The sequence below is a fragment of the Abramis brama genome (assembly GCF_963993115.1).
Source record: "Abramis brama genome assembly, chromosome: 7".
In the NCBI taxonomy this organism is placed as follows: Eukaryota; Metazoa; Chordata; class Actinopteri; order Cypriniformes; family Leuciscidae; genus Abramis; species Abramis brama.
In genome coordinates this window covers 29,978,975-30,001,855 of record NC_139969.1, presented here as the reverse complement: position 1 = coordinate 30,001,855, position 22,881 = coordinate 29,978,975, and the positions used below count along the sequence as shown (strand labels likewise).

Sequence of the window (22,881 nt, the reverse complement as noted above, 5' to 3'; positions counted from 1 at the left end):
CTCGGCTTTCCCGGGAGGAGAAGGAGAGGCGGAGATCCCTGGGCCTTTGTTTGTACTGTGGAGGATCTGGACATTTTCTGAACTCATGTCCGTTAAAAGGCCCAGCCCGGCAGTAACTATGAGGCTACTGTCGGGTGGGATCTCCGCTGCTAAGACCTCAGGAACACCATCAGCGACATCTACTCTCCTCCCGGTTAGACTTAGATGGTCGCATCACCAACACCACTGCCACGCACTCTTGGACTCTGGGGCGGAAGGTAATTTTCTGGATCATCACTTCGCCATCAAACATCACATTCCTCTACTACCACTCACCCAACGCATCTCTGTCCACGCACTCAACGGCCAAGACCTCCCTGTCATTACCCTGTCCACTGCTCCTCTCACACTCACCACCTCCGGAAACCACACTGAAACCATCACCTTCTACATCATGGACTCCCCCCTGGCTCCCATAGTACTTGGACACCCCTGGCTTACCCAACACAATCCCAAAATAGACTGGCAACACAGAACTATCAATGAATGGAGCACTGAATGTCATAAGTCTTGTCTTTTGTCTGCCTGTTCGTCTGTTCCCATGTCTGTCTTACAGGAGAAAGCAGCGGACTTGTCAACCGTGCCCGAGGAGTACCACGACCTGAAGGAGGTGTTTAGTAAGTCTCGAGCTGCTTCTCTTCCTCCTCACCGTCCCTACGACTGTGCTATAGATCTACTGCCAGGTAAATCTCCGCCTAAGGGCAAGTTGTATTCACTTTCTGCTCCAGAAAGGGAGGCCATGGAGAAATATATTTCTGATTCTCTGGCAACCAAATTCATTCGCCCTTCCTCTTCTCCTGCAGGGGCGGGGTTCTTTTTCGTGGGGAAGAAGGACGGATCCCTGCGACCTTGCATTGATTACCGGGGACTGAACAACATCACGGTAAAGAATACTTATCCTTTGCCGTTGATGTCTTCAGCCTTCGAGAGGTTGCAGGGAGCGACTCTCTTCACGAAACTGGATTTACGCAATGCTTATCATTTGGTCCGCATCAGGGAGGGTGATGAATGGAAGACCGCCTTTAATACCCCCAGGGGACACTTTGAATATTTGGTTATGCCCTTCGGGCTTTCCAACAGTCCAGCGGTCTTCCAGGCACTCGTCAACGACGTGCTGCGAGATATGGTAGATCAGTTCATATATGTTTACCTGGATGACATATTGATTTTTTCTTCATCTCTCCAGGAACACGTGCAGCACGTCCGACGAGTGCTTCAGCGGTTGCTAGAGAATGGGCTTTTTGTCAAGGCGGAGAAATGCGAATTCCACGCACAGTCGGTTCAATTTTTGGGGTACGTTATCTCGTCCGAGGGGATTCGCATGGACCCTGACAAGGTTAAGGCTTTGGTAGAGTGGCCAATTCCAGATTCCCGCAAGGCCCTGCAGAGGTTTCTGGGATTCGCCAACTTCTACAGACGTTTCGTCCGTAATTTCAGCCAACTAGCCGCACCTCTGACTGCCTTGACCTCCCCCCGAACTACGTTCAGGTGGACAGACGCGGCTGGCTCCGCGTTTGCCAAACTCAAGGACCGCTTTGTTTCGGCCCCTATTCTCATCGCCCCTGATTCCTCACGTCAGTTCGTGGTGGAGGTCGACGCGTCAGAGGTGGGGGTAGGAGCAGTGTTGTCCCAGCGTTCCCCCACGGACGAGAGGATGCATCCTTGCGCGTATTTTTCACACCGTCTGTCTCCTGCCGAACGTAATTATGACATTGGTAACAGAGAGTTGTTGGCCGTCAAGCTAGCGTTGGAGGAGTGGCGCCACTGGTTGGAAGGGTCGGGGGTACCTTTTATTGTTTGGACCGATCATAAGAATCTGGAATACATTCGTACTGCTAAAAGGTTAAACTCCAGGCAGGCTCGGTGGGCACTTTTTTTCGGTCGTTTTGATTTTTCTCTCTCGTACCGCCCGGGTTCCAAGAATATTAAACCCGATTCTTTATCGCGACTTTTTGATCGTTCCGAACGCCTGGTTACTCCCGAGTGCATTTTACCGGAGAGTCTATTTGTCTCCACACTCGTATGGGAGGTCGAATCGAAGGTCAAGAAGACCTTAGAAGGGGTAACGCCCCCGGTCGGGTGTCCACCGAACCGTTTATTTGTGCCGGAGGAACTACGGTCTGAAGTTATTCAGTGGGGTCATTGTTCCAACATAGCCTGTCACCCTGGAATCAATCGCACGAGGTTTTTGGTTAAGCAGCGATTCTGGTGGCCACGGATGGCCCGCGACATTCACGATTTTGTTTTGGCTTGCTCGGTATGTGCCACTGGTAAGACTTCCAATCGCGCGCCAGATGGGTTACTCCAACCGCTGCCAGTCCCTTCGAGACCCTGGTCCCACATCGCTCTAGATTTTATTACCGCCCTCCCGCCCTCCCAGGGCAACACGGTTGTTTTGACCGTGGTGGACCGGTTCTCGAAGGCGGCTCATTTCATTCCCTTGCCCAAATTGCCGTCAGCCAAGGAGACAGCGGTTGCCGTCATTGACCACGTCTTTCGTTTACATGGCCTTCCGATTGACGTGGTCTCTGACAGGGGTCCCCAGTTTGTGTCCAAATTCTGGCAAGAGTTCTGTAAATTACTGGGCGCGACTGTTAGCCTGTCCTCTGGTTTTCACCCTCAGAGCAATGGCCAGACCGAGAGAGCCAACCAGGATTTAGAGAGAATGTTACGGTGTTTGGTTTCCAAGAATCCGACTTCCTGGTGTCAACAACTGTCTATGGTGGAGTACGCCCACAATACGTTACCAGTGTCATCCACGGGCCTTTCTCCGTTTGAAGGTAGTGTAGGATACCAGCCACCTGTTTTTCCCAGTCTGGAATCTGAAGTCGCGGTTCCCTCCGCACACGCCTTTGTCCAGAGGTGCCACCGCACCTGGACTAGAGCCCGTGAGACTCTACTCCAGGTGGGGGCGCGCACTAAGGCTAACGCCGATCGCCACCGGTCTAAGCCTCCCGTTTACGTCGTCGGTCAAAAAGTGTGGCTTTCTACTAAGAACATTCCTCTCCGTTCCGTCTCGAATAAGTTAGCACCCAAATTTATTGGCCCGTTCACTGTCACCAAGATTATTAGTCCGGTGGCAGTCCGCCTCAACCTTCCTCCAGCGTACAGGAGGATACACCCCGTGTTCCATGTCTCCAAAATTAAGCCTGTGTTTCGATCAGCAATTAATCCGCCTGTACCGGTTCCCCCACCGCCGCGTCTTGTAGATGGGGAACCGACGTATTCGGTTAACCGTATTCTGGACACCAGGCGGAGGGGACGAGGATTCCAGTACTTGGTGGACTGGGAAGGTTACGGTCCGGAGGCGAGGAGTTGGGTTCCCGCGAGAGACATACTAGATCACTCCCTTATTGATGATTTCCATCGACAGGTAAGGGAGTCTGGGGACGCCAGGAGGCGTCCCTAGGAGGGGGGGTACTGTCACGGTTCATGAGTGCGCTGCTTCCTGCTTGTCTCGTGCATTTGTTATTGTTGTCTGTGTGCCATGTGCGTGTGTGTGTGGGTGTCACCGTTTAATTATCAGTTAATCACATCATCCGCAATCAGCTCAGCGCCAGCTGTCACTCATCTCCTGTTCCTTTAAAAGACTCACTGAATCCTTCTCTCATTGTCAGATCGTTGCTCGATGTTTGTGCCGTGTTTCCCGTTTGAGTTGGTGTCTTCCTGGAGTCCTGTGCTGTTTGTTCTTCGTGTCTGGTTCCTGTCTTCACCTTCACGCCGTTTCACCGCCGGATTCATCACGACCATCTAAGTCCCTGCGTCACCCTGCTACAGCCGTCTGACCCTCACGATCTGCCTGAGTCTACCTCTGTTCTGAGTGATAATAAACGTACTTTCTTGAGATCGCCTGCTTTTGCTTCCTTTTTCCCAGCACGTCATGACACGTTGTGGTTGCTGATGCTCGTCAAAATTGGTGACGTGATCTGAGCCTGTCTCTAGCAGTCACAGACGCTGCAATATCGCCACGTGATCTAGTCGAGTGAGCGATTAAACAACATGGTAAACTGCTCTAATTATATCCTTAATGTACATGAATGTAAATAAGTGGTCTTTGCACTATACTTAACATAATGATATATTTTATATCAGTTTTTGCTGAACAGACATGGACAGCTAATTTTCTGCCTAATCTTTTTTCTGCACACAAGACTTGGACAGCGAGCGTGAGCAGTTCTCTAATGTCCTGCGTGAATTCATGTAAGAAAACGTTTTTCCATTGTTGGTTTGGCCACTAGGCCAAAGATCTTGTAGTTTGTGTACCTTATCGGCATTGTGTATTATGAGCGCTACTAATGCCACATGATTTTTGGGCTGTCCCAGATGAAAAAGATGACCAATCGTGGAGATTTCTGTGGTTGTGGCTCCTAAACGGTGGTCCTGCGTCATACAGTGAGAGAGGTTCAAAGACGGCCAGTCTCGCGACCAAAAATAGCCCGTGATAATTTTCTGACAGTGTCAGAAATGTAATATCTTCATCTCAAAGTATGTTTGCTGCTACGACCTACGTCTACTGACTAGCCAATAAAAATGCAACATGAAATGGCGTTAAAAACCTACTTACCTCAAGCTCCATTTGCAAAGTTGGCCTCTTTTCCCTAGTGTCCATATTCTGCTCTTTCGCTTTCTTTCACTTCAGTGCACATAAAATCACAATTGCCAAAGTGCGATTCATGGCTCTATTTGTTAACCATGCTGATGATGTTTTATTCTATACTAACTTGCGTTGTAACCTACGATTCAATAGGTGTCATCATCGTAGCCTTCATACATATCGTACCCAAGTTTATTAGATCAATGTCATACAGTGTGATTTGTAAGGATTTTATAAGAAGTCTGTAGGCATAAGACAAGACGACGACAACGACAACATTTGTTGTGTAGTTTGAGCACCACTGCGATTCATAGTCTTATAGCTCTGTAGTGTGAGGTTGGTCTAGCCATCATATTTGACCCTTGTCCCTAGTCACTCAGATCTTAATGCTTGGCCGTTTTCCTGCTTCCAACACGTGGGATTCAAGAACTGATTGTTTACTTGCTGCCTATATCCCACACATTGACAGGTGCCACTGTAACATAACCAATATTATTCACTTAACATTTAAGTCATTTTATATTCTGGCTAATCAGTGTAAATTCCTACTGAATTCAGCAGTATGAAACAGTCACTGTGAGGGGGATTTTTCACATTATCACATCTGTGGTTAAAATGACAGAACTGTTTGAATTTATCTTGAGGTGAAATTCTGAAGGCATAGAAGGGATAATTGAAAAGCGTGGATAATCTAAATGGATGAAAGTCGAACATACACTGACAGAGGTGTGAGACAGGTGGAAATGAGACAATTTCCTAAAAGGTTTGGATTGTCTCATGTTGTTCTGCATTGTGCGTCAGAGGCTAAACTCATCTTTCACAATCACCGCCCTGCATGACATCTGACACTGGAGCTCCCATACTGCCATAGTTTTCTCTATTTTTAGCTTTAGCCATCTGGAAAAATCACCAAGTCATGGCGCGCCGAGCACAACGTTTTCAAAATCATCCCGACATTACAACCTTTAAGGTTTCAAATAAAACCAGTAAGGCAGAAAAGCAGATCACAGCTGATCACGTTCTCATAAATTACGCAAACCCTCGGGACACCCGTCTAAGTGATACTTCCTTCTTTCAATTTCAAATGAACAAGGGACATCAAATACAGACAGTGTAGTTATCATACAGAAAATAGCGCACTGAAATCAAATGAAAATCAAAATCATTTGAAAATTCTAAAAGAAAAAAGAAATGTGCATTTTTATTAAAAGAAAGTCACACCAGTCCATGTTGTCTCAAAAAAGTTTAGTTAACTATCCAGTTGTCAAGTGTTTCTGCATATTCCAGCTCTTTCTCCTATTTTTCTGTTCAAGACTCAAATCAAAAGCAGTTCCAGTGTCTTCCAGTATCAGGCACAATCCTCTTCAGTCAGCGAGCTCCACGGAGACCTTGACAGAATGGCAGACATAATTCATTTTGATTCACAGTTATTAGTGATCCTTGAAGAAACACTGAAATAGAATAAATCACAGTATTGTGCTTTTCAGTTACACTGAGATCTCTGAGATATCGTTGGAATTCGATCTCTATGAGTACTAGAAGTTTTATAAATCCATGAGGTATTTGCTTTTGACAAATAGTTTTTTCTCCCTGTGATGCAGAGATGGAATCCATGCTCCAGGCGCATCCTCTTCAGATAAAGTTATTGAGTCTTCTGTTCTGCCAACTTCCCTGGCTCCATATCTAAGTCGGTTAAGCAGCAGTAGCACATGATCTGAGCATATTTGGTGAAAGAATCTGTCACAGGGGAAAGAGAGAGAAACACGTTGGTGGGGATAAAGAAGCTGTAGAATCACACACACACACACACACACACACACACACACACACACACACACACAAAAATATATATATAAATATATATACACATAATAACAGTAAACATGATATGTCAGTCACATAGCCTTCTTTCTTTCAGACTAGAACATTTTGTGATGGTACGATCTCATAAAACATTTCTGAGTCTGTATTTGAGGTCCGTCTTCAGACCAAAAGAAAACATCTATAACCTCTCTTTGGTTTTCATTTAAATAATAGATTCACACAAAAATGTATATCAGTTAAGCAGAACTATGAACTTGCATGAACAATAGTCACATGTTTGTTGTGGTGAAGTGATGGCTGCTATGGTTGTAAATCTTTTACCACATGACTATATGAAAAAAAAAAACAGTACAACACTGTAAAAGAGCTGACATGTTTCCTTTTACTGATTTTTATATTCCAGTTACCTAAACTAAACTAAATTAAACTAAACATTTTTTTTAAGATATTAGCTTATTAAGATATTGTCTTTCTCTGATCTGTGCCTTTATAACTGTAAAAATGTATTTACAGCACTGTGCTGCACTTATTGTAGGCTCGTTGTCATGTTAAAGTCAAACTATTAAGGTCATTTTAAAACAATCAAGGAACTTCGTTTTCTGACACAAATTCAAAATTTCTCTTTAAGGAATAATTGTTTTTTGGCACCAACATGTGCCGAATGTCTGCACTTCCTAAGACTTACCCACTTAGTTTTCCTGCTTTAAAACAGTGCTTATTGATAGCATTTTGAAATTTGTGATGACAATGAATACAACTACATGTCCCAACATTTATTCTTAAGGGGTGTCTGTAATCAAGTAGTCCCCTCATTTTGAATTGTGAACACCTCCCTTACTACTAATATTGTTCCAAAAGCCCGTGAGGTTGCAGATATTACACCAGTCCTTAAAAAGCCTGGAAGTGATAAGTCTGACTCATCAAATTACAAGCCTATCTCAAATCTTCCCTTTCTCGCTAAGGTTTTGAAACGTGTCGTTGTGGCACAACTATATTCACACTTGTCATTCAACAAGCTTTTTGAACCTTTTCAATCTGGGTTTAGAAAGGGGGACAGTACAGAGACCGCCTTGGTTGGAGTTATGAATGACCTGCTTGTCTCAGCTGACTCTGCAGCCTCTATTTTGGTGTTGTAAGACATGCATGTGACACATTGTGTTCCACTCCATTCTGCTCAATAAGCTTGAGAGTTGGTTTGGTATCTCTGGTACTGTGCTTAAATGGTTGAAATCCAACCTTACTGATCGTTCCCAGTTTGTTGTCTTGGGAAGCAACAAATCTTACATTGGGGGATCCTCAGGGATCTGTCTTGGGTCCTATACTTTTAGTATTTATATGCTTCCTCTGGGGCTAATCATTAGGAAATACGACTTAGGGTATCACTTCTATTATGCTGATGATACCCAAAAATCTAATTGTTCCAAGACAGAGGTTCTTCTTATTGGCATACCAGCAGCTATTCATAAAGGTAGCATTTTTAAATCGATTATGGATGATGGTGTCGTATTGCCATCTACTCAAGCTTGTAACCTTGGTGTGATTTTTGACGCTCATTTGACATTAGACTCACATATTAAGAGCATCACAAAATCTGCATTTCATCATCTCAGAAACATTACAAGAATTAGGCTTTTCTCACATTGCCTGATGCTGAAAGGCTTATTCACGAGTTACTTCCAGGATTGATTAATGTAATGCACTATTTGGTCTACCTAATAAATCTACCAAACGGCTGCAGTACATTCAGAATTCAGCAGCACGTGTTTTCACTTATACTCAATTACGTCAGCACATCACAGGCATTATTTATAATCTGCATTGGCTTCCTGTTCAGTCGCGTATTGATTTTAAAACTCTCACTCTAACATACAAATCTGTACATGGAACGGCTCCTTCTTATATCTGTGATTTAGTTACCCAAACACGCCTTCTCGTTCTCTTCGCTCTGCTGATTCTTTCACTCTTCAGCAGCCTCTGATTACAATCTATGGGGGGAGAAAGCCGTTTCTGTCGCTGCGCCCAGGCTGTGGAATCCACTTCCTCTTACTGTTAGAAATTCTCCCTCATTAGCGAGAAAACCCATCTTTTTGCTTGCATAGATTAACATGTTTAGTATTTTATTGTTTTGATTAGTTGTAATGATTAGTAGTTTTTGTTGTTTCAATTTATTGTTTCTTTGTACTGTATAATTTCTGTAACTGCATTTTATTTGTTTTATTCGCTACTAGAAAAGCGCATTACAAATAAAATGTATTATTATTAATGTGGGTGGATGTTAAAATGCATTCATCAGTTTGACATTAGGAATTTTGTAGCTTAGTTTTAATAAATGTTTTGGTAACACTTTATTTTACAGTCCTTGTTACATGTGTTACATGTACCCACTGTAGTAATAACAGTAAGTTATGCATAATTACATGCAACTATACCCTAAACCGAACCCTAACTCTTTAGAAAGTACATGTAGTTAAATACTATTCCACAGTAACTGTGTAAATACACTGTAACAAGGACACCTTATTACTTTTTTATCCCCTCATGTGAATCAATGTGTAATATGATTATCCTCACCATTGAGTTTACTGATCCATTTTGGCCTTTTCTCTTTGGGCAAGTAGATACACAGGTAATAAACAGGCACTCCAGACAGTGCGATGGAAACTCCTATGAGGGAGTTAATGGTGTCGCTGTACAGAGGCACGATCACGAGGAACACACTGCACAGGCAGTAGACGAAGGGAAAGAACAATGAGAGCTAATGAAGAAAACAAAACAAAGTCAACAAACACACATAATAAGACTTTATTCAAACGAATGAGCAGATGTGAATGCTGGAGCGCTGTATGGATCTAGTTACCTTGACAGGTCTGTGTCTGTCGGGCTGAGTGAAGCGCAGGTAAATGAGTCCGGCCACGGACAGACCCACATACAGCCAGTAACTGAAGCTGAAGTAGTTGATGAGTTGAAACACATCCTCCACACACAGGAAGATCAGACCCATAATGCCCTACAAACACCCACAAATACAATGCTTATCATTGCCTATTCACCAAGACGACTGCCACATTGGTAAGCGCAACATAAAAAAATGCACCTTTAAACATTCAACGGCAGAAAGATGATTGTTTAATTATAAAGGCAATAGAAAGACATCACTGGGGGTGTCAACTTGTGTTGTTTCCGGGTGCAAGCGGTGAATTTTCGATAACAAAGTTTTCAAAGTCACTAAGTTTAATTCCCTAGACCCTCATACTCTTGAACTCCTCCCTTCAAAGCACCCATCACATAGACCACAATCAAAGCACTTTCCAATAGATAAAGACCTGCCATCGCCACCCCCCCAATCCCCCCATCCCCCCATAAATACATCCAATGACATAAGTACAATGGGTCGTGAACACCATTTCATGTGGACTTTACCAACTGATTATAATGTAGAATCATATTATCATGGATAATCTGGTCCAGTGTACTGATACTTGGAGAAAAAGGCAAGAGACTTACATTAAAGAGGAGTGCAGGTACGGGAGTGTAGCGCTCAGCCTGGATCAGACTTAAGCTGATGGGAAGGTGGCCTTCTCTCGCCCCCACAAAAAACAATCTAACACAAAGATACGCAACATCTACTATAAGCATAAATTATCACTTGAAAGTCATTGTTGTTTTAACTGGAACCAAAGTTTTACCTGGAGGCGGCAATGATGGAGGCATTGAGTCCTCCATAGCAAGACATGGCCACAGCAATGGGAACGATCCAGCTAACGGGACCTAGCACCTGATTCCCAAATGTCTACAGATGGGGACACAAACTAGATGGTTTAATCAAATGATGGTGTAATTAATACAATAAACTCATAAAGACTAAAGATCACATATTTGATACTCTGAAAGATCCTTACTACAGCCACTGCATCACTACCCATGAAAGAAGGCATGTCCAGAACTACGTAGTAGGCCACGTTGGTCAGCAGGTAGATGATTGTCACTATTGGCATGGAGATGGCTATAGCGATGGGAAGGTTCCTATGAACGATCAAGGAGAAAGATTAAACACTTAAAGCCCCGATATACTTCAAACGAAATCGAAGAACGAACTGATGTGACGTCATTTCGAACAAAATCAGGCCGAAATGGAGTTCGTTTTGGGAGTTCGAAACAGATTGCCAAAGGGAATTTTCCCGAAAAGTTCGTTCCGGCTGCTAAACACCTTCAAACTCCCATTGGTCCATGGCGATAACGTAATAGGTAGGTGTGCGAAGAAGCTCCGCCTTCTTTCATGTGAAAATCTTTTCTGGTTCATTTGGCCTGTTCAGTCTGTCGAGGTCAGATGTGACCCGTGAGTGAAAACATGAACACACTGGAGGAGCTGCTCTAGAGTAGAAAATTAAGTTGTACTTCTGATAAAACGAGACACTGTTTTAGATTTTAAGCCATCTATTGTATAAATAAACATGACGTGACTTTACTGGAGTGCTGTAGCGCTCGTGCAAACATAGCCACGGTGCAATGATCATATGCTTTTCTAATGCTTTATTAAAATGCTTGCTGTTTCCTCAATTTTGTTGTGTGTTTATTTTGTTATTGAGAGGAAGGCGCACAGCACATATTTACATATTTATCTAACTGTTGCTCTCAGTAGTGTGGGCAGCGTCAGATGTTCAATAACAGTATGTCGCTGGTCACGTATTTCAAACTTCGTTTTACCCCTAAACGAAGAACGAAAAAGAACTTTAGGATGAATAACATTATCAGGGACAGGATGTATTCATTTTTATGTTGTTTTGGATAACAGTATCTTCTAAATGAATAAATGTTAATGTAAATGTAGAATGATAAACACAACCAATGTGTTAGTCTTACAATGAGTCCACTGGTCATGAAGTTATTCACCAACAGGACCAGATGGAATACTGACACTTGCATTAACTGAGCTAATTTTGGAACCTCAGAGTACTAAACAATAATAATCAGATTCGCCAACATACAGAATAAATTAAGTGGTTGAGATGCGCATTATTGAGAATTAAAGTTTGATGACAAACTTTGATGTTGGTTTGACAAAGCTTTGTCTGAACACTGTAAACATGTTCAAGCACATTGATAACATGTTTTAGCAAGTTAATAGCATGATTTAACACATTACTGGCACATTTTAACATGTTGCTAGCATGATTTAGTATGGTGCTAATATGTTTTAACATGTTCTAGCATGTTTCTAACATGTTTTAAAGTCCCCTTGTAGTCAATAATTCAATTCCTTAAAACTCATCTCTGATCATCAAAATGACATATTTAAATGTATTTGCTTGAAAAAAAATTCTTCATGCCTTAAAATAGCTTGAATGTAACTCTACACCCTTGCCTCATTTAGTATTGCAAATTAGCCCCGCCTCCACTCACTCACACCAGCTCAGAGATCCACTCGGTGACGTGATTGGTAACAAGGTAGTTTTAAGGAGAAAATGCTCAGCAATGGTGTTGACTTATGAATTTGCACATGGTTTGTCTTAAAGCATATTAAAAACACCACATAGACATATAAACAACATTAAAAACTTGATTTTCACCACAGGGGGACTTTAACACGTTGGCCTAGGATAGTTGTTAAGCTTTGCGACTGTTTGGCAGCTTTAATACTGTGTCCCAATTCAGAGGCTGCATCCTTCGAAGGCCGTGAAGGTCGGACCAACCTGTAACGTGGATGCTGCAGACTAGAGGCATTAGATCCAAGTGCAGTAAACATTTATTAAAACAGGACAACTGAAATAACTCTAGACAAGGAACAAGACAAATCCAGACACATAAACAGGAAGCTACAACAAACGCACATGATACAACCATATATTAGCAACGCTAGACAAGGAACAAGAGAAACACTGGGTTATATTATACACAAAGAAAAACAAGGTTAACAAGATAACAAGGGGGAGTGGTTAATTGTCATGGGAACACACAAGGGTAACCAAGGGAACAACAAGACACACCTGGGGAGACTAATAAACATGAAAAACTACAAATCATGGCATCAGACAAATAAAAGTCCTCACAAAAGACAGGGGAACACCGGCTGGGATCATGACACAAGCATTGTTAAATGGGACGATCTTGCCTACGAAGGATTGTTCTTGACGCCTAGCAACTGTGACAGCTGAGTGGCAGCAACGTTTAAAAAGTTATATATAACTGTCTGAAAACAAAACAGGGTTCAAGACCTGTCTAAACATGTTCACCTTGTTCTACTTCTGCACATAGTAAAGAGTATAAACTATATAAAATCACATTTTAGTAAGACATACAAGTCAACATTTGAACAGCTTTATATACATTTATTTTTTACATTTGTATCACTAGATATTTGAGTATGAATTTGAGTTGAAACCCAATACTTGCATTTAAAATTTTAATTCAGCAATGTCTCTCAAAAAACTGGCGCGCAATGAATTCTGGGGTAGGCTATCTGTTGTATCCTTGATTGCCTAGGAAACAAAAGACGCATTTCGAGGCTGCGTTTGAAGGAGCCTTTGAATTGGGACAGAATTCCTTGCGTCGCTGTGACGCAATCTGCCTTCGAATGAGCCCTCGAAGGATGAAGCTTCTGAATTAGGACGCAGCTTATAAGAGGTTATTGTAGGAAAGTTTTGAACCCTTCCATGAAAGTCTATGTGAATTTGGGAATGTTCGGAAGACCAATACAGGAATTCCGTGAGTCGGATCAGTTAGAAAAGATATAGCAACCCGAGTCAGAACAGTATGAAGGTCTGACCCGAGTTTGGTGGTTCTAGCATTAAATCTCTAGGAGGAGATACTGTTTAAATGTAGTCTCAGAAATGTCGGGACGGGTGAACGGAGGACTCAAAAGCAGAGGGTTCATGAAACAGAGATTATTTGAACACTTCAGGGAACAAACAACCTCCAAAGTGTAGTAACACATGTGGACAAAAGGGAGCTCCAGAGACGTCCGTACAGACACCTGTGGACACACAGGCTGTGGAAACCAGCGCCCAACAGGACAGGGAGCGAGACGAGACAGAGAACAGCAAGCGCACGACCATCTGTTCACTCCTCATCTAAGCGTCCTGGGTACAGCAGCAAACAGAGGTAAAACACACAGCACAGATCCAAAAGCAGATGAGACAATGCACACTAAAATCTACTGACAACAAGGGGCAGACAGAGCAGAGAATATAAGGGAAAAGGGAACAAGCCACAGGTGAGGGCAATGAGCTGCAGAAAATGACAGGACAACAGGGAAAGCCGATGATGCACCCTGAACTGTGACAAGGAGGAAGAAGAAGAAAGAGGAAAGAAGGAAGAAGAAGAAGAAATAGCAAGCAGATTTTGGTTTTGTCAAGCCAACATAATTAAAGGGGCATCCCCTGTATAGAACAGCTAACATTTGATTTTGTCTCAAATATAAACTAAATAGAACAGTTACAAAATATTTATTTAAACATTATATATATAAGATGCAAAATTATCACTAGATTCATGACAGGTACACTCGCACATATTTTTTCTTACCTTCATTTGATGTTCATGAATCCGAATTATTCTAAATGAGGAAGCACATGCCCACTGCTGTAATTTGCATAAAACACACCCAAACCAAGTCCATATAAGAACTCGTGCACTCTCGCCTGAGAGCATGTGCAGCACGATCTTTAGAGTATAGTGTGCCATTCTCAAAACCAGCTAAAACACAATAAATAACTTATACACTCACTGGCCACTTTATTAGGTACACCCTGTTCAACTGATAGTTAACGCAAATATCTAATCAGCCAATCACATTGCAGCAACTCAATGTGTTTAGGCATGTCGACATGGTCAAGATGATCTGCTGAAGTTCAAACTTAGCATCAGAATGGGAAAGAAAGGTGATTTAAGTGACTTTGAACGTGGCAGGGTTATTGGTGCCAGACAGGCTGGTCTGAGTATTTCAGAAACTGCTGATCTACTGGGATTTTCACACACAACCATCTCTAGGGTTTACAGAGAATGGTCTGAAAAAGAGAGAATATCCAGTGAGCAGCAGTTCTGTGGGAGAAAATGCCTTGTTGATGCCAGAGGTCAGAGGAGAATGACCAGATTGGTTTGAGCTGATAGAAAGACAACAGGATGTCCCAATTTTTAATGCTTTTTAAATGAGAACTATTCAGTAATTCAAATAACCACTCGTTACAATCGAGGTCTGCTGAAGAGCATCTCTGAACATGTCGAACCTTGAATCAGATGGCCTACAAATCATCTCAAACTAGTTTCTTGAACATGACATTGAGTCACTAAACTCAAATGGCCTCCAGATCTCTGGGATGTGGAGGAATGGGAGATTCTCATCATGGATGTGCAGTCGATAAATCTGCAGCAACTGCATGATGCTTTCATGTCAATATGGATCAAAATCTCTGAGGAATGTTTTCAGCATCTTGTTAAATCTATGCAGTTGTGGAAGGCAAAAGGGGCTCAAACCCGGTACTACACTGTAAAAAGTGATCAGTTGACTTAATGTAAAAAAGTGAGGAAACTCGTTGTCTTAAAATTAAGTAAATAAACTTCATGCGTAATAAATAAATAAAAAAAGTTATGTGGTATTGGTAAGTTCACTTAATTTTTCAAGTTAAGTCAACTGATCACTTTTTACAGTGTAGCAAAGTGTAGGAAACCTAATAAAGTGGCCGTTGAGTGTATACAGACCTAGATGTACAGTTAATGGACAAGAGCCAATTTTACTGTAACATCCAGGTAATGCATTGAATACAGAAAACATGAAAAAGGGAAATGCTGACACCTCTCAGGGTTCTTGATCTCCTCAGTAACAAAGTTGAGCGTGTCCCAGCCAGAGTAGGAGAACAGAGCCGAATAAAGAGCGAGAGCGATGCTGCCCGCCTCCGTGGAGGAACCCTCAAAGGGATTATCAAAGTTCTTTGTCTCTCCTGTGGCGCACATGAAGAATGAGGAACAGAAAAAGAAAATTATTAAGACAGTACATGAAACACCCTGTCTTTTAAAACAACAGAACCTGTGTAGGTGCAACCTGCATGCAACCTTTAGGCAAAAAAGGGTGACGCTAACACTTTGGCTTTGGCGGTACGCAGGCAGTAAACAGCTTTTGTGAGGAAATAGCTTATCAATATAATAATAATGCTTTTTATTACATGAAGGTAAACAAAATAAAAAGATTTTAATAAATAAATGTATTCTTTCTATGGCTTCCAGATTTCAACACCTAATATCCAAGTTAGCCGTTATGCTTTTTCCAATCGTAAGAACCACAGACACTCTTATTATCTCCCATTAATAAGACAATCTCTGATTAAGAGCTACTTCCTTGTTCATGTAATCCCAGACAGCATCATAGTGTTGGCCCAGATCCAGGCCACCTCTGGTACATGTGGATTCCACACATACCAGAGGTGGGACGGATCTGGGCCGACACTATTTTGCTCTCTAGGATCTCAATTTCTCTTATTTACGGCGATAAATCCACCTAAAAACATCAGTATCCCCTCCAAACGTATTTTTACCGTTAATTATCTTGATGATGCCCATTGTGATGACGAGGAGCAGAGACATGATCTTGGTGTAGGTGAAAATATCTTGAACCAAAGTGCCCCACTTTACATAAGCACAGTTTATGAAGATCAGAATACCTGAAGAAAGAGGAGGAACACATTAAATACATATTGAGGATCAGAACACTTAATATTAATGTTTTAATCAGAAGATGACTCACAAGATATAACTTAAGAGGCCTGTTCTATGTTTTAGTCTATATTTCTCAGAAACCACAGCAGGCACTTTCCATGAATACAGTACAGGTTGGTGTCCCAATTTTTAATGCTTTTTAAATGAGAACTATTCAATCAGTAGGTTAGATAAACTATTATACAACATAAGATTAAGCACGAAAGTAAGTCGTCCAAAACAAATCAAATCAAAATGTTGATTTTGGCCTGTCCCACCTCAGGGTCTTGACATAATTTCATAATTTTGAAAATCATATTATTGATTACCGTATTCAATCTTCATTTTATTGTTAAAAATAAAATAAAAATCATTATCAAAAATGTTGTTTAGCTTTGTCCCACATTTTACGTGTAACCCTGTTACACAGTGTTACACAGAAGCATGATTTTATTATAGTTTTATTAATATTTAGACTTTATATTTTTACTTTTAGTAATTTCGCTATGTTCTTTTGTCATTTTATTCATATTTTTATTTAATATTTCTATTTAGGTTTTATTTATTTATTTATTTCCAGTTAATAATTTTAGTGCTTGAACTAAACTGAACTTGATTGAATTGAACTATTGAATTATTGCCAAAGCAGCATTTACAATTTTTGTTCATTTGAAGTTTTCAACTATAACTATATATATATATATATATATATATATATATATATATATATATATATATATGATTAATAAGTTATATTAAGTTATATTATATTAAGTTACAACATATATTTTTACATTGCTTTAACTAATAATAAATACTTTTTTTGTATAAGTTAAACGAGATTCAACTCATTTTCTAATTTCAGTTTAATGTAATTTAAGTTGAAATGACTTAAACATCCAAGTTGATTGTACTTAATTTAAGGTAGCAACATTTTATATATATATTACAATTTTTATACTTTTTTTTTTTTTTTTTGTTAAATGTTTTATATATATATATAAAATAAATGGCTTTGTGTTTGTAGATTTTTTTCTTTTTCTTTCTGTACCCTGTTCTTGGAAAGTGCCATGTCCAATATCAGCTAGCTCATGAATTGTGTGTGTTGCTACAGTCTGTCCTCATGCACTGAGTGGATCATGTCCCTGCTTTCTGAGAACATATTTAGCTCTGACTGGAAACTGTGTGAAGGCAACAGCTGCTAAGAAGGAAAGAGAAAGAAAAACATCTCTTGTGTGTCGTGTATTAGAGCAGCGAACATTGTGCAAAAACCGAGAAGAGTGCCATTCATCCCTGCTTCGGGTTTCACTTTGCTCAAACTCTGTTTAGCTTAGAATGCAAGAACCAAAAGAAACATGTATAGATTTGTAGTTTTGAACAGTTATGTTATCTATGTAACACAATTACAAATAGAAACTCTAAATACCCTCAGGTTTAGATAACATGAGCCATCAACAAGAAAGTACTATCATGGCTTTGGACTTGTATTATAGCTTACCATGGTATTCTTTGAAGTACATTGGAGTATCATGTAAATATAATGGTGTGTGAAGATGGTAATCATTCAGTATCATTGTATAACTGTACTTTGTAAGACGTACACTAGGATGTGTTGTTGATCTTTCACCCGAATACTAGAGTCTGCAACAGTCAAGCCAGCTCAGTCACAAAATAGACTACTAAAATAGTTTGGTCTGGTTCACAGGCTCCACAACAAGTGCCAACATTCAGCAGTATTAAGAGACTGTCTGGACTAGGATCTGCTAGAATATGTACTAAAAATGTGCTACGGTTAATTATAGTGATGGCTGTTATATTACGCAACACCTAAATCATCTTTGTATGCTTCCTGCTAATAATATGTTTCTCATAGTACAGGCCATACATTCTCTTTTTCAATTCATCATGCAGGTAACTATTACATATGTTAGCTTTGTGTAATAAACTTACTTCTCAATGGTGTTCATAATCTTTCATTTACCTCAATAGCTTGACTCACTTCTGAAACAACTTTCCTTTCCAAATGACGTCATCTAGGCTATGGGTTAATAAAGGCTTGTTGATTCATTCTGGCATGGAACGACTGACTGGGATGTTTTTCACATCACATTAGGGAAGTACAGTGGCTTACGAATGCTGTTTTATGTTGACTAACAAGGATACTAACAGGGACTAAGAAGGATATGCTGTATGTGTCAGGGAAATTTAGCAAAGTGAAGAAAGAAAGGGTTTCGTGAGTTGTGAAGTGAAAGACAGCAGAAGGGAAAAATAATCTCACACACTGCTAAAAAAACTCCTTCCTTAAAGGTGCAGTAAGTGATTTCTGAGAATCATTGTTGATATTTGAAATCAACCCAAACAAACACACCCCTCCCTTTATTGCTCCGCCCCCACAATGACAGTCTTTCTTCAAATCTCCCTCTTGTTCACTCTCTCTCCTCCCCCATCAAGTGGACACGCCCCCCTACTGCTGATTGGCTACAAGTGTGTTGTGGTACTCAGTCCGATCCACTTTCAACAGCGTTGATACACCTTTAATGCCTGAACAAAAATATAGCATTTTATTTTGATTTCATCAAGTGCAACATATTCCTGGATCAACATGTTTGTTGATCCTGGAACAACATTGCAATCAACCAATCAGATTTGAGGGACAAGTTTACAGTTTATGTCAAGTTTAGACTTACAACCAGGGATAAATGCTTCTACATCAGTGTTATTCACCTACCATTTCCCTCTGGTTTTAGGGATAAGTTATGGGTAGGGTTAGGTTTAGGGGTAGGGATTGGGTTAGGACTACATTTTCGGACAGGCATGTTGTTCCCGGATCAACAAAATATGTTGATCCAGGAACATGTCATACTTGGCAAAATCACAGTGACCCAAAAACATAGACAGCATGTTATTGTGATTTCTTGTTTCAACTAAAGGGAAAGTTCTGTCATCATTTACTCATCATCATGTCGGTCCAAACCTGTATGACTTACTTGCATAATATTTTGAAGAAAGCTAGGAACCAAAACAACATCGGAGCCCATTGACTTCCACTGTATGGACAAAACAACACAGAGACATTTCTCAAATATCTTCTTTTGTGTTTCACAGAAGAAATAAGTCATCCAATTTTGGAACGACATGAGGATGAGTAAATAATGACAGATTTGGGTGAACTATCACTTATTCAATAGAGAATAAGTAAAAACATTTTTTTAAAGAGTTAACGCTATGCTAAGCAAAAACAAAAAGAAAGAATTTTCAACTGAAAATGGTTTGGTTAAAAAAAAAAAAAGACATTTAAAAGACAAATTAATGTTTCATGTGTTTCAAAAATACACCATAAAGGGATTTTATGTCAATTCTAATCAGGAACTGAATTGGGTACACACAAAGAGGTCTCAGCCAATGGAATACTTTCGGATGGAAAGGGCACAGAATCTCTCTCCAACAAGAGGCTAACTGGAATCAACCGAAAAGAAATGTCGTTTCAGAGGTGACGCAAGCCATTACACTGTAATTACAGATTACAAAAACATTATATTTCTTTGGAACAACTCGAATGATAAGACCAGGAATGTTTAAGTAAGCAAACAAGACTTGCCACGCTGAGAGCAATGGCAATGAGGACTCACAGATACAAGCCGCTGCTATGAGTCTCACAGCGTCGTACGGAGGCTGACAGGTGGGGTAGAACGCTTCCACCAGGTAGTTGGCAAACGTCAGCGAGATGATAGCCTGACTGGCTGGCTCCACCAGCAAGATGGACGTCCACAGGCGGATGAAAGCAAGGAAACCCCCAAAGGCCTCCAGGATGTACGCGTAACTAGCGCCAGACTTCGTAATAGTGGTTCCAAGTTCTGCGTAACACAGTGCGCCAAACACGGAAAACATGCCACCGAGAGCCCAGATGACCAGCGAAAGGCCGTAGGAAGCGCTGTACATCAACACGCCCTTGGGCGACACGAAAATGCCCGAGCCAATCATGTTGCCCACAATTAAGCAGATGCCATTGGTGAGAGAGATCTCCCTCCTCATGATCATCTTGTCCTCCTGTAGGTCCGGACCATTGCTGGCTCCAGCTGGTTTCTTCAGGTCCAGGTCTCCCCGAGACCCCGGACACAGTTCCATCAGTTTCTTCATGCTGGAGGAAACAAAGGTCAACAGGGTATTACACTAGTAAAACACAATGATGATGGTTTTATTTGGATTTAACATCCCAGTCTTGTTTTTGACTAATGACTAGCAATTGGACTAGGAAATGAGCAAACTACAGTTTGTCTACATATCTGTATCTATATAAAGTGTAAATTTTTTTTTAACATCTCATTTGTGATTGGCATAACATATTAAATAATATAACATGCAAAATATTCAGGTGACACTTCACAGAAAGGTCCTATTAGTTGACGTTAGCATTAGCAATGAGCAATACATTTGTCATGGTATTTATTTATCTTTGTTAATGCTAGTTAATAGAAATACTGGTAACACTTTACAATAAGGTTAACAACCTTAGTTAACATGAACTAAGAATGAACAATACTTCTACATCATTTTTTAATCTTAGTTGATCTTAATTTCAACATTTACTAATACATTATTAAAATCAAAGGTTGTATTTGTTAACATTAGTTAATGAACTAACATGAACAAACAATGAACGGTGGGATTTTTATTAACTAACATTAACAAAGATTAATAAATACTGTAACAAATGTATTGCTTGTTAGTTCATGCTAGTTAATACATTAACAAACGTAACTAATGAACCTTATTGTAAAGTGTTACCAAAATACTATTAAAATCTGGAAATTTTAAGTAAGGGTTAATGTAGAGCGAGGTGGTTGTTATAGCGAATACAACCCCGACAGGCTGACCAGGACCCCGACGCGAAGCAGAGATAATAAGCGGTATAAGAATCCCGCTTATCACATGGCTACCTACCAAATAAATCAATAATTTGACACAAAATATTGATTTAAAAACGATTGTATTGCTTCCGCTAAAGAAAATAGTCCATTCCGTTTCTACGGTTAGAATCCTGCATCCATAGCAACGCTCTGTTTTTCATGGCAACGGTGTGTTATACTTAGCAGCGGTCTGTTATCAAGAAATAACAGACCGCATTCATACATTAGAATTCAACCAAGCCATGTAATAATTTTTAATAATGCATTAGTAAATATTGAAATTAGCAAACTAAGATTAGTAAATGTTTTAGAAGTAATCTCATTAATTTATGTTAACAAAGATAAAAATGATTGTATTCCGCTGTATTTAATGTTGTTTTGAGCATTCAGCATCAGAAATTAATTTGTAAGACATTTCAGTCAAAAACAGCTTTAAGTTAATTCCATTTTCTAAATAAGTTGTTAAAATGAGCCAATACTACTACTACTACTTCTAAAGAAATGACGTCAGACTTAAATATTTCACAGGCAATCCCCTTACTAACCCTTGGTTAAGAAAACAGCCACTTTGGGGCCAATAGTGCAGGGTCCTATGTAACAATTTAAATGTAGTGCCAAAAACAAACTGGTGTACTTTACCTTTAATCATGTTAGAAGGAATGCTGTGAAAAAAAAAAAAAAAAATCATACAGTTGGATTGTGGAGAGGAAGAGCGTACAGATGGGTTATGCAAGTTTCCAGAGAGGTGATGATCCTGGTCAGAATGAAGAAAACTAGACTATTAGAGTCAACAGGATGAGTGCTGTCGCAATCCCAGACCGCAGAGACTGATGTGTTTTTCCACCGGAGGCAAGATGGGTTCTTGAGTTCCCTGGCTATTTTAGGAGGTTTGTACTGAGAGAGAGAGAGAGAGAGAGAGAGAGAGAGAGAGAGAGAGAGAGAGAGAGAGATAGAGAGAGAGAGAGAGAGAGAGAGAGAGAGAGAGAGTTTTCTTCTATTCTAAACAATTATACAGACAATGAGGCATCACAAAAAAAAAAACAACAACAAATAAAAATAAATAAAAAAACACTAACAAAAAATTTAATTTCCATCGTAATCAACATCACAAATACATTGATTCACACCCCATTTATATTTAAACGTTTCAATGTCATTAACCAATTTGTAATAAGTGTACTCAATTTTTAATCATGACCTTATTAACCCACTTAGGACAGATTCAACATCACAAGACTCATTACCATTCATTTTTCCTTTCCGTGACACCCAAATGGCCATTTTAGCTTGTCCATGTAAAACGTTCATTAAGACATGGGCCTCTTTTTTACTCTTTTTATACTTCGGACCATATGAAATACATAGGTGAGAAAACTTCTCCCAAGGTCTGAGACCACCCTTCTATTATTGGAAACAACTGTTGTAATCTAGTACAATCTAAAAATAAATGCAAAACAGTTTCTGGTATCCCACAGAAAGGACATCCCTCCCTCACCTGTGGATCAAGACGTGCTCTGTGTCTGTTTGTAGCTATTATACCATGCAGAAGATCTCCAGCTCGTTTTTTAATAGGAGGTTTGTACAAGGTCCTCCAGCTGGCCTTGGGGGAAGCACCTAATCCAAACACCTCTTGCCATTTAGACTCTTTTAAACTCATAAGAGCCTGAAAATGCAGCATCTTGACACACAATGTGTACAATGATTTTTTAAGTCCCAACTGAGGTGTCTTAAAAGTTAATAGTCCACCCTCAGTTTCTTCCCAGCTTCCAGTCTCAGCTGCAATGTTTACTTCTAGGAAATCACATATATTCAGTTCTCCATTATACGTTTCTA

At 40.3% G+C, this 22,881-nt stretch overlaps 2 protein-coding genes across 2 annotated transcripts in view; both read right to left on the bottom strand.

The window, feature by feature from the left end:
- Positions 1 to 4,808: 4,808 nt before the first annotated feature.
- LOC311086708 (Y+L amino acid transporter 2) lies at positions 4,809 to 21,916 on the bottom strand. Its single transcript, XM_084119711.1, has 10 exons — positions 21,688 to 21,916; positions 19,771 to 20,279; positions 15,982 to 16,107; positions 15,246 to 15,390; positions 10,357 to 10,480; positions 10,144 to 10,247; positions 9,962 to 10,058; positions 9,315 to 9,464; positions 9,029 to 9,212; positions 4,809 to 6,370 (listed from the first exon to the last, which is right to left on the bottom strand). Exons 2-10 carry the CDS (start codon positions 20,276 to 20,278, stop codon positions 6,276 to 6,278), a joined length of 1,533 nt encoding a protein of 510 aa, XP_083975837.1. The 5' UTR covers position 20,279; positions 21,688 to 21,916; the 3' UTR covers positions 4,809 to 6,275.
- Positions 21,718 to 22,881, bottom strand: part of ripk2 (receptor-interacting serine-threonine kinase 2) — a 34,767-nt gene continuing 33,603 nt past the window's right edge. Inside the window, exon 12 of the mRNA XM_084119709.1 lies at positions 21,718 to 21,942. The gene's annotated coding sequence lies outside the window, so the exon portion shown is untranslated. The remainder of the gene's footprint in view (positions 21,943 to 22,881) is intronic.

What these genes read in the sequence shown, in the direction of transcription:
- LOC311086708 (XM_084119711.1), bottom strand. Translation starts at nt 20,278, where the DNA reads ATGAAGAAACTGATGGAACTGTGTCCGGGGTCTCGGGGAGACCTGGAC. An exon ending in ACAGACACAGACCTGTCAAG is followed by an intron (nt 9,213 to 9,314) that starts GTAACTAGATCC and finishes TTTCTTCATTAG; the next exon opens with CTCTCATTGTTCTTTCCCTT. An exon ending in ATGGATCAGTAAACTCAATG is followed by an intron (nt 6,371 to 9,028) that starts GTGAGGATAATC and finishes CCCCTGTGACAG; the next exon opens with ATTCTTTCACCAAATATGCT.